We start from the raw sequence: 13,001 nt of genomic DNA, 5'->3' as shown, positions 1-13,001 counted from the left end.
ATATAATTCTGCAGAATTCACAATAAATAAGTAAAAGAAATTATTGGTGAAAACAGATCATGTAGTAAATAGGGGCCAAATTCATTTTGTAAAAATTTGCCAGTGATTTTTATGTCTTACGTGTTTCTAAAACATATGAAAGTTCACCCATATCATAGAATTAGGCAAATTTAATCCTTTTCTCCTTATCATTGAGCTTAGAGATCATGGAATCATCGACCCTTTTGGTATTTTCACTCTACTGCAGCTATCCATCTCTTATTTGTGTCCCCCACTCATTTACTTCTTCTCATTATTTTGGAAGAAATCCCACACATAAGATCCTTTTTGTCTGTAAATTGTATTGTCTCTTTCTAAAAGATATAGACTCTTATTTAAGATATAGCCATAGTGCCATTATCATACCAAAAATACTAACAATAATTCTTTAACATTATGAAACAGTTTTCAAATTCCAATAATCTCATAAATATCATAATTTTTCCTCTTTGTTTTGAATCTGTGTCTAAGTAAGAATCACACATTGCAAATGTTTGAATTGACTCTTACACTCTTAACAGACACACACACTTTTAAAAAATGAAACTATCTTCATACTGATACTTTGAAGTCAAATTCTGAGCTAAAGAATTTTTACTTAATTTTATTGTTTTATTTTTTTTACTTAGTTTATCTTACAATGTGAGAAAAGCATTCTAGTTACTATTTTTTAATCTAAAGTGAAGTGCTTTTTAAAGATTCTTCTACATGAGGAGTAATAAAACTTATTAATATAATCCTAAATCCTTCCAAACATCTGCAGCTCAAAGTACATAATTCACATTGACACCTGTATCATTGTCTCTTTTGGTGAGATTCCTAGTTTACAAGGACACACTGTGATAATATACAGGTAGCATTTACTTAAGTTCATTTGAGAATTAAAATTTTTTGAAGTATAAAAATGTAAGAAAGAAAACCAGTTCTTAGTTCATTCATTAAAATTTTTAAACATTAATTTTTGGAAGATATGAGCAGGGAAGATACTGTGTTATTTTTAATTGCATCGATTTAAAATGAACTGTCTAAAACCACAGAAGACATTATATTAATTTGATTTAGGGACATACATTTTTCTTTAGCATATGTCTTGTTTCTTTTTGTTCATTAAAATAGGATCATTAAACACCTGAAAGGATAGCCCATTAGGATACTTGGTACTTTGTGTGGTCCCTGAACCCTTGGTGCTTCACGGCCATAGAAACAGCCCAAGGATGTAATTTGATAAATCAGCTCAAAAATAGTTTTATTGTTCTTAAGCTACCCTCATCTCTCTGGTTGCAATTTTTCATGCAAAAATTGGCCTGGGCATATTCTTCTCCGCACATCTTTTTAGAACGAATGAAAGAAGGAGAAAATCTATGAGGATTAAAAGTTAAAAGGAAACCTAAAGAGTTACAAACATACATGTTCAGTAAGGATGTAAGACAAGATACAGGGTCCAAGGACTAAGAAGATGGATTTTATTTCCGTATAAAGACTGGTGATAGAACCACTTGAAGTGGGAACAAGTAGAGACCCTCAATATATATCCAATACCACAGAAAGACTACCTTTTACATGTAAAGGAATCTAGAAAAAAAGGCGACTCACTGATTCAGGAAAGTGACAAGGAAGTTTGGTCATGACTGCAGAGGGGGAAAAATTATCCTGAGAAATTGAAGGACTAGATCCATTCCATGGGGAAGTATGAACACAATTTACAGAACTATCATGGTGAGATTCCACAAAATACACATTAACATAAAAACCTGTTCTAGATGAGTAGAAACTTTGGGTCACCCAAAAGAAACAAATGCAAAACCAATCTGATAATTCTTCCACACATAGGTTAATACAAAACTTCTACCAGAAAACAGGATTCTCTACCTTTCTACACACCACATAAGGAAACAGTTCACTATGAATGGTTATCATGAATGATAATTAAAAGAATTAGACCATTACAATTTGAAATAATAGGAAAACATGAAAGAGTATAAAATATGTATTTAAACAGAGATTAGACATTTTAAAAAGTACTATAAGAAAAGATAGAAGTGAAAAAGAATACAAGAAAACACGTTGAAGTAAAAACCATAATCATTGAAATTAAGTGAACAGAGGAAGAGACAGACCTGAAGACAGAATCAAGAGTCTCACTTCACTAATGATAGATGTTCAGAATTCACACAGATACAGATTTAAAATATGAAATAGAGATTAAACTAGATGAAAGAAAAAATAGGTCTAATAATATGATTAATATTCAAATGGGAGGTAGGTAACATTCCAAGAGAAAAATAGCTGTGGATTTTTCAGGTTTAGGAAGCACAAAGAGTATCTAGAAGGTTAAAATACATCCACCCCTTGATATATTACAGAATTGTAGAACTTCAAAGTTAAACTTAAGATGTTAAAGCAGCCATTGAGAAAAGACAGAATAACCTACCAAGGAATAATTATTAGACTAATAGTAACCTCAAATTAGCAACAACAGATGCCAGACTGTAATGGAATGGTATCTCCAAAGTGCCAAGGAAATAACTTTTATCATAGCAGCTATAGCCAGTAAAGAGTGTGAGAACAAAATAATCACATTTTCAGGCAGAAAAACTAAAAGCTGTGTCTCTGAAAATAGGAACTTGAACCCAGAAGGAAAGCTAAGATAGTTTGATTGGGGCTTCCTACCAATTTTTTAAAGTATATATTACTTTGTATAAACTTTGTGTGAGAATAAAATGATAAAACTCATTTTATGGGGCTAATCCAACCTTGATAAAACTGGAAAGGATAGCCTAAGAAAGGAAAAATACAGGTTAGTCTCACATAGAAACATACCAGCAATCTGATATGTAATATTTATAAACCAAACTAAGGTATCTTTTTCATGCACATACATACACATATACAAATTAATGTAACTAAAATAATATATGGGATCAATTAGGGCTCAACACAGTAACCAAATAATTGTTATACATTAGAAAATGAGATAATTTACCACACAACACATTTGGAAAAAGCATTTAATAAAATACAAGCACACTTGTAATTTTATAGAAGGGAAGTGGGACCTTTCAGTAAACAAAGAATAACAAGTAATGTCTTTAATGTGCTTACGGACATCTACTGAAATACAGCTTAATGAAGACCTGATAGAAGCATTTCTTTTTTAAGGTCAGGAACAAGAGAACAAGAATGACCACCAGTGAAAGGAAATTATTTTGCCTTTACCTTCTAAAATATATTCAGAGTCTGACTACTGCTCAGTACCTCCATGGTTGCGCTGCCACCATCCTAGTCTGACCTACCTCATCACTCTGGACTATGCAGAAACCTCCCAACTATAGAATTCCTGCTTCTGCCCTAATCTCCCTAGAGTCTATTCTTAGTGTAGCGAGAAAAGTGACTCTTAATGTAAAGATAAATCAGGTGCTTCTTTGTTCAAAACCCTCTGGCAACTTTCCATCTCAAAGTAAAAGCCAGTCTTTATCAAGGCTCTTCTGACCCCATCTCCCAATATTCTCCTTCTTGCTTTTTTCATTCCTGTTACACTGTTCTCCTTAGTATTACTCAAAAATGCCAGACAAGCTTCTACTTCAGGGCCTTTGCACCTATTTTTCCTTCTGCTTGAACACTCCTTCCAAATTACTGAAGATTTACTATTTTATCTTCTTAGGGTCTTTACTTAAATATCTTTTTCTGTATTGTCTTTCCTGATTAAAATTGTATAAGATTTCCTAAACTATTCTTTTGGCATTCCCTATATTTCTTTCATTTTTTTTTTTTACATTTAAAAAATATTCATTTAAACTGAAGTACAGTTATATACAATATTGGTTTGGGGTTTACAAATAGTGATTCTACAGTTATCTACCTCATTAAGTGCTCACCACAATTTTCTCAATAATATGACAAGTTTTAAAATGTTTAAATAAACATGTATAAAGCTAATTTGGTGACAATGTCAAGAAAATTTGAGATGTAAACTAAAGGGTAGAATCTTTATCTACTTTATGTAATATAAAATCATGAAGTGACAATACAGTGTAGCACTTGGTAATGAAAAAACAGTTAAATCTCTGCTTCAAAGTAAATTTCAAAATTAAAGAGTTTAGTAAAAAAATGGCAGAAATTATACATAGATATGCAATTTGGGGAGTACTTTAGGCTTTCCAGGTATAACATCAAATAAAGAAATAATATAAGATTGATTAAACCTAAAGAAATATAGTTAATTGTAAATCACAAATATGTATTTAACAAGAGCACTTATATATGTTTTTATTCAGTTCAAAGATTATTGGCTCATCATAGTTTGATTCCCATTCAGTATTAAAATAATTTAAATTTCTTGAGCAGAACTAAATGAATTCTTCTTTGTGTGTCATGCAGATAAAAAAAGATGTCTATATGCTTGGATCATTCCTGATTTACTTATGATAACAGAAAGGAGATGACCAGACAGCTCCTAACCATGGTTTCTCACATTCCCCAGATAGACTCTTGATGTTTCTACCTTCATTCTTTGTTCTCTTTCATCTTATAAAATCAAATGCCCAAAATAAGCCCAACTAGGATATCACTTGCTCCGTGAAATGTTCTTTTACTCCTGTAGCCAAAATTTTCTACCCAACCTTTGAAACCTCTTTAGGTCACATACAGTTATCCCATTTTAATGCTTCATATGTAATAATTTTGTATTAAAATGAATCAAAAATGCAAAGGATAACTCTAGTAAGGAATATTTCTACTAGATTATGATGCTTATTATTGTCTTACTGATTTTCTTGCTGCATGATTTATCTCTTCACTGGACACATTTGTATTTTGATTACATTTGTGACCAAATATTTTAAGCGCTGGAGGATAAAAAGGGGTAGATACAGAGTTTAATGTGTAAATTATGTGTCCCCTCCAAATAAAGGCCAAATGATGTCATGTCACAAAGGTTTCACTCGCGTAATTTAAAAAAATGTGGTAAGTGTATTAACGTATCTCCCAGCACATGATGGAGTAGACACAGTCTGTGAAAGGGCCGGCCGTCATGTCAGTCAGTCATATTATCATATCATCATATTTGCAGAACTTAGTTTCAGTATAACTGTATCTAGAAAGTTAATGTTAATTTTAAGTCTTGAGTTTGTGAATTTTGATTAATTTGTAGTGTTTGGTTTTATAATTGTATCATTCACGAGAATGTATACTGAATTTTGTATTTGTATATAAATATCAGTATAGAATTTAAGTTAATATCAGTAAAGATTTTTTCTTTTAAAAGGACTTGTATATTTCTCAAGGTTGGAAAATACCTATGTAGACTATAGAATATTTCAGAGGAGAGAGGCAGAAGAAGTCAACATTAGAATAGTAAGAAGTGCCCATTTGAATTATGACTACATCTTAAATGTGTCATAATAATAGATGTTTAATTCATTATGACAACCATTTGTCAAATAATCTAGAAGTAACTTTGTCTATATCTTGAATCAATATGTGGACTTAATGGTCACCACTTAAATATCATACTTTAAAAATAGGTAAATTTAGGAGTGATTTTTAACATTTTTCTGAAAGAAAGGTTTAGTACTTTACTCCTTAAGCCAATCCCCCATGTATCTTCATATGGTCCTGATTTGCAGCACATTAGTTTATACCCGCTCAAAAAAATGTTTGGTATATTCATATTAAAATCTTGTATTCAAATGGCATATTATTGCAATGATTTTTTAAATGAAATTGCCCATTTATGCTTGTATTTATAATGTCTCTTTTACTTATGTTCTTATATATTCCCTGTAAGTCAAAATCTCACGTTTGTTATCACTTCTTTTACTTGAAAACAAGGTTTAGTCAAAGAAATTAAAAACATTTCTTTCCTCAGTTGTTTGAAGTTCTGTAGCTCTCTATGGTTGTTACTTGTTTCCCTACACAAGTTTTCTTTAGGTAATTCCTAAAAATCTGAAAAAAACCTCTTAATATATATTTTATGATATTTTTAATTAAGAAAAATTCATTGCAAAATATTATATTGTAGTTTATTTAGAACCCTGTGTGATTTTTAGAAGCATGCTTTTATTCAGCCAACAGATACATAATGAAAACCATTTGGTTAATGAAGAAAATAATTTTAAATGTAGTTTAATTCTAATTTTATAAAAAAGTATTTTCTAATTTCTATGGTAATATTTATATTAATAAAAAACAAACTGAAAATTGCAGTTGAATTGCCAGAATACTATAAATACTATTATTTTGTTCATATTCAGCATTACTTTTAATTTACTATTCTTGTTGCCAAAGATACATTGTCTTTTAGAGAATATAATGGTATTATTTACATTAATTCATGTGGCTTGGTAAAAAAAAATGCTATAACTCCTTTACTTAATGGGATTCTTCCCCTGTGGCAGTGCAAACGGCTAGAGCAGGAGCTTCATCATCTGAAAGAGCAGAACCAGACTTCAGCAAACAACATGAGACATCTGACTGCTGAAAACAATCAAGAACGTGCTCTGAAGGTAAATCTCTGTTCCTTCTTGCAGGCAAATGAAGGTTGTAAGCCCTGGGTGCCAGCTTTCTGTGCTGCAGATATCAGTTGTGTACATTTCAGCAAAAGTGAGTTGTGATGTTTGCCAGCAATCCCTTCTTTAAACACACATACAGCACACTTCTGCTCAGGTATTATTTTATTTCATGTGTGTGTACATGAAAACAACATATTTTCTGAATTTTGTATGGTGGTATGTGTTTGGTACATGTTCATTCTGTTTCTGAATTTAAAATATCCTATTACCATTTGTAGTTAGTAAAAGCTGACCACACTAAAAGAAAAAATATCATGAGCCTTTACTTTGCATCAATATTTATAGCACTAATTTTTTAAATGACTTGTAATATTAGTAATCCACAGACTTGACACTTCTTGAAGGATATATGAATATGTTTCGTGATTGAAATATCACTTAAAGGCTTGCTTACAACAAAAATAAAGGAAAGAAAATACAATCTACTAGAACTTGAAAAAAGTAAAGTTTACATTTCATGAAAAATTCTGTTTCATTGTAATATAGATCAAATAATTATGAAAAAGGACATTAGATTCTACTAGTTGTAATTTTTTCTTAAGATGCTTATGACTTTCCATTCTCCTTTTTTTGTGTTTGTCCTGGTTCCTAGCATAGTGCCTGTGACATAGTAGTGGTTCTACCCTCAAGGTGCTTATATTCCTGTTAACAGGTCAAAAATAAAAACAAAAACATATCCATGACAAACAAAAGATTTGTTATTGTTGTTACTAGGCAGTAAGAAAAAACATGCTATCAAAAGGATTGTATTGTACTTTGTTGCCTTAAATTCATTTTTTGCTACAGATTTCAGAAGAACTTTATTATGGTTTACTGTACTTTCTCTTCTTTCTCTGAAATTCATAGACCAGAATGACAAATGTAAAAACTGTATATTGCTGTGATTATTTTTTAATTACCCAAGGAATTTACTGTTGTGCAAGTAAAAGTAAGTGTAATTATTTTTTAAAGTATACTTAACAAATCAAAAATATCATTGTTTTAAATACAGTTTCCGTCATGTGTGCTAATTATCCGCTTTAGGCAACAGATATTATGTGTTCAATGTGATAGGGCTATTCCCATTTAAAACAGAATCTAAAATAGAAATTCTGGTTTGCTAAGTACATAATAATTTCTGAGTCTTTTCTGGCATTTTTGGTTGTGTAGTTATGTTCAGTTGGATTAAATGGCAGCTGCTATTTTTAGAGAGAAATAGATCCACATTTCTAAAAGGTTAACATTAGAAGTCAAGATATAGATCAAAAGAAAGCTTGAAGTTCAAAACAAAACAAAACATAATGTAATCCCTCATAAAATAGAAATCTCTGTAAACTGTAGATGATATAATTCAAAGTAATACATAAGCAAAGCTACATTTTTACTCTGGACAAATGTTCTACATTAAAGTCTTTTCTAGTTGCTCTTGTTTTTCTATAGAAGTATCAGATTTTCTTGTTATCCTTTAATCCATCTTAACTTCATCTATTACCTAAGCCAATTTAAATTTTTTGTAGAGTAAGAATGAGAGGAAGAATTAATTTTTAAAACTCTCATCAATTAAATCTTTTTAAAGCCCCTGTGTTCATTTTAGCTTTTTAAAAAATATCTGTCTTGTATAACACTGGCTTTGAACCATCTTTCAGTTATTTTATGCCATGTTTCCTCATGAGAAACCTTACATTTATTATAAAAATTAGGGCATTTGTAATACATCTAGTTTGGTCTGATTACTTTTTTTTAAATTATTTACCTTTCAGGGATTTTGTTCTTTATTAGGTGCTTTTATTATTGTATCTTCAAGTTGCCATATAAATAATGAATAATAAGTTTATTACTAACTATCTAGTGAATCAACTGTCACCTTTCTGAGTTGTATGCTTATTTTTTTAAATCCACTTACAAGTATCTTTTTTGTTTGTTCACTGATTCACTCTTCATTTAATATCTAAATAAGCTTTAGGAAGAATTTTTTAAGAGTCACTCTCTCTAGGAGCTTTCAGTCTGCCAAAAATATTTCTAGTATTACTATTATTAATATCAGTAAGAAAAGTAAACTTGAAAAGGGTGAGAGCTGAAAAATTCATGCTTTATTTCTTTGTGTTATGTTGAAATTCCAACAGGAAGCAGTCCTAGAGATATGTTTAGGAAAAGTCTAAGTTAATGGTTATACATTACAGAGAACTTTCTCATTAATGGTTATGGCAAATATATGATTATTGTGCAAGGAAATACTTTTTAATAATCTACTGCTATTCAAATAATATCTTTGTTTATTCCAATAACCAGAAAATTATTTCTAAATTATTTTTTATGGTAAAGCATAAAATTGGATTTTTGATGATCATTTATAAGCATTGTTGTTGTAGTAGAATTGAATTATACTAGATACACTTGCTAGCATGACACTATTTCTCTACTTTTATGAAGTTAGCAATTTTTCCCAATAACAAGCAAAACACAGTGGTACATGTAGGATAAGGGGCTGAATTTATACTGATACTGGTTTGGTCTATAGCCTGAGAGTTAATTTGAAAAAAAAAGCTTATTTTCTCATTTAAAATAAATTTTTATCTTGAGAGACACAATTCTGGACATTTAATTTTTTTTTAAATAAATCACCTTAGCCATAAATATGCAGATGTAAGACTTAATAAAAAAGTTTAATATATACTGCCTTTCTTTCCTCTTTCATTTTATTCACTTACCTTCCTTATCACACATCTTTAACTTCCAACAGTTGGACTTCTCCACTGGAATTCCATTGAAAACCATTCTTTCTTAGATTATCAGTGACCTCTGATGGTTAAATCTGTGAAATTTATCATTCCTTATTCTACTCAGTATCCCTGTTAGCCTAACTAGAATACATTTCAGTCATGGCTCCCATCCTTCTGAAACACTTCCCTATAGTTTGCTGGTGCCTGGGGTTCTGTCTATGCCTAAAGTATACATATTGCCCTGAGTTATGTGATAAGTCTCTTATTATACTTCTTTCTAAAAACAAAAAATATGTATGTATTTTGCATTTTAGAACAGCTTTAGGTTGACAGACATTAAGCAGAAAGTACAGAGTTCCAGCCTATATTCTGTCCCTATACATATACATGCCCCTGGCATCCAGCACCAAAGTGGTACATTTGTTATAATCCATGAACCTAAATCAGTTAAACCCAAAGTCCATAATTTACATTAGTGCTCACTCAGTGTTGTACATTCTGTAAGTTTTGACAGATTTAAATGACATGTATCTACCATTGTAATATCATACAGAAGACTTTCACTTTAATAATCCTCTGTCCTCTACCTATTTAATCCTCCCCCCACCACCAGTACCTGCCAGCCATTACTCTTTTTACTGTCCCCATAGTTTTGCCTTTTTCCAGAATGTCATATAGTTGGAATCACAAAGTTTGTGGCCTTTTCAGACTGTCTTATTTCACTTAGGAATACTCAGTTAAAGTTCCTCCATACCCTTTGATGGCTTCATAACCCATTTCTGTTAAGTATTTGATAATAATCCATTTTCTGGATGTACCACAGTTTGTTTATCTATGCACCTACTGAAGGACATTTTGGTTGCTTCCATATTTTGGCAATTATGAATAAAGTTGCTATAAACATCCATGTACAGGTTTTTGTGTGGGCGTAAGTTTTTCAACATATTTGGGTAAATACTAAGGACTGTGATTGCTGAATAAGACTGTTTAATCTTATACGAAAATGCCAGTCTTCCAGAGATTCTGTACCATTCATTTTTCAAACCCACCAGTAATAAATAAGAGTTTTTGTTGCCCTGCATTCTCACCACATTTGGTGTTTCTTTTATCGTACGCTTATCTCCTAATTTCATCCATTCCTGCAATATCATCTCTTTCATGTCCTAATGACTGCCCTTCCACTTAGGTATTGTAATATCTTCTTAACCTTAGCAAGTTTGAAACCAAATTCCTAATTTAACTTCCTAAGCCTTCTCTTCTCCCTGGGAATAAGTCACGACCTGAGTCAAACACTATTGACTGTGTAACTTAACATTTATTCCCAATCATATTCTCCTTTGCTTGCCTTTACTATAGGAGCTGGAGAAGTTAAACACTTACTCAGCTTTTCTTTTCGCCAAAGAAACAAAGAAGAATTCTACAGCAGAGGTGGAAGAAGAAATGGAGTATTTCTGGAACAGGTTTTGATTTCCTTGCATAGGACAGATGCAGCAGGCACCATTCCTTCCCTTCTTATTCCCTTGAGCACTTACTTGCTGCCTGGAACTATAGCAGCTATTTTATAGCCCTGAAAAAAACACGAAGAGAAGCTGGCCTATAACACCATTGAGCCCTTTAGCTAGTGAGCCACTTTGAGAATATTTAGCACCTGTATCCTGTTTTATTTTTCTGGTGACAGACATAATGTCCTGTATTTTAAATCACTCATAGTAGTTTTCTATTACTTCCAAATTGATCAGTTAACCTCTATAGGTTGATGGTACTCCCATACTCCTAGATATGTAGGCTAATACAGTAACACAATCTTCATATCCTTTCAAGCTCTCACCCAATTCAGCATCTAGGCCTGTCAGCGATTTCTTTCCTATTTTCCTCCCATTTTTATTACTCTGCCCTATGTCAAGCTCATGACTATATGATAGTACCCTTCTAATTAACTCTTCTGTCTTCAGTTTCTCACCTCTCTATCATTAGCTATAATTCTAAAACATACGTGACACTTAACTACTCAAAACTTTCACTAAGTCTTGCATTTTCAACAGTGTAAGAAAATAGAGATATCCTGAATGGTCCTTGTGGTAAAAACAGTGAAAAAGGATGTCTAAAATGTATATATTAAGAATATTTTCGGAGGCGGAGCCAAGATGGCGACGTGAGTAGAGCAGCGGAAATCTCCTCCCAAAACCACATATATCTATGAAAATATAAAAAAGACAACTCTTCCTAGAATAAAGACCAGAGGACACAGGACAACATCCAGACCACATCCACACCTGTGAGAACCCAGCACCTCGCGAAGGGAGTAAGATACAAGCTCCGGCCCGGCGGGACCCGAGCGCCCCTCCCCCCAGCTCCCGGCGGGAGAAGAGCAGGCAGAGCGGGAGGGAGACGGAGCCCAGGACTGCCGAGCACCCAGCCCCAGCCTGCCGGGCCAGAGTGCAGACACAGTGCATGCGCGGGGCCCTGGATTCTAGGGAAACAGGGCAGCAAGAACGGTGAGCGGGTACCGAAGGCCTGGTGCTGGAGGACATAAGAAAAGCGAGCAGCCATTTTTTTGTTGTTGTTGTAGTTGTTGTTTTGTTGAGGTGAGTGCTTTTTGGAAGTCTTAAAGGGATAGGGACCCCAATACTAGGGAAACAGGGCAGCAAGACCACTGAGCCTGAGGCTGGCACCGGAGAATAAAGAAAAACGAGTGGCCACTTTTTATTTATTTATTTATTTGTGTGTGTGTGTGTGTGGTCGTTGTTTTGTTTTGGCAGGTGCTTTTTGGAAGTCTTAAAGGGGCAGGGCGGGACACTTAATCCAGAGGTAGGGAATCTGGGGATCTCTGGGCACCCTAATCCCCTGGGCTGCAGGGATCACGGAGGCCCCTTACGGAGGTAAATAGCCTGCCTGCTGCTCCCCCTCCAATGCGACACCACCACTTTGGAGCAGCTGCTCGAGCCAGGCCACGCCCACAGCAACAGCGGAGATTAACTCCATAGCAGCCGGGCAGGAAGCAGAACCCTGTCTGCGCACAGCTACCAAGCACAAGCCACTAGAGGTCGCTGTTCTCCCAGGAGAGGAGGGCCACAAACCAACAAGAAGGGGAGTTCTTCCAGCTGTCACTTGTCCCAGCTCTGCAAAATTACAGGCAAACCAAGATCACAGAGACACCAGAGAAGGAGACAGACCTAACCAGTCTTCCTGACAAAGAATTCAAAATAAAAATCATAAACATGCTGACAGAGATGCAGAGAAATATGCAAGAGAAATGGGATGAAGTCCGGAGGGAGATCACAGATGCCAGAAAGGAGATTACAGAAATCAAACAAACTCTGGAAGGATTTATAAGCAGAATGGATAAGATGCAAGAGGCCATTGATGGAATTGAAACAAGAGAACAGGAACGCATAGAAGCTGACATAGAGAGAGATAAAAGGATCTCCAGGAATGAAACAATATTAAGAGAACTGTGTGGCCAATCCAAAAGGAACAATATCCATATTATAGGGGTACCAGAAGAAGAAGAGAGGAAAAGGGATGGAAAGTATCTTGGAAGAAATAATTGCTGAAAACTTCCCCAAACTGGGGGAGGAAATAATCGAACAGACCATGGAAATACACAGAACCCCCAACAGAAAGGATCCAAGGAGGACAACACCAAGACAGAAAATAATTAAAATGGCAAAGAACAAGGACAAGGAAAGAGTTT

The 13,001-nt window shown here is 33.7% G+C and overlaps 1 protein-coding gene across 1 annotated transcript in view; it reads left to right on the top strand.

Annotated features, from left to right (window-relative positions):
• The window catches only part of MIPOL1 (mirror-image polydactyly 1), a 323,728-nt gene that overhangs the window by 148,757 nt on the left and 161,970 nt on the right, over positions 1-13,001 (top strand). The window contains 1 exon segment of the mRNA XM_057488492.1: positions 6,435-6,542. Within this exon segment, the coding sequence (XP_057344475.1) occupies positions 6,435-6,542 (108 nt within the window).

The sequence above is a fragment of the Manis pentadactyla genome, chromosome 11 (assembly GCF_030020395.1).
Source record: "Manis pentadactyla isolate mManPen7 chromosome 11, mManPen7.hap1, whole genome shotgun sequence".
In the NCBI taxonomy this organism is placed as follows: domain Eukaryota; kingdom Metazoa; phylum Chordata; class Mammalia; order Pholidota; family Manidae; genus Manis; species Manis pentadactyla.
The sequence above is the reverse complement of the archived record's forward strand: the minus strand, read 5'-3'. Positions and strand labels throughout refer to the sequence as shown.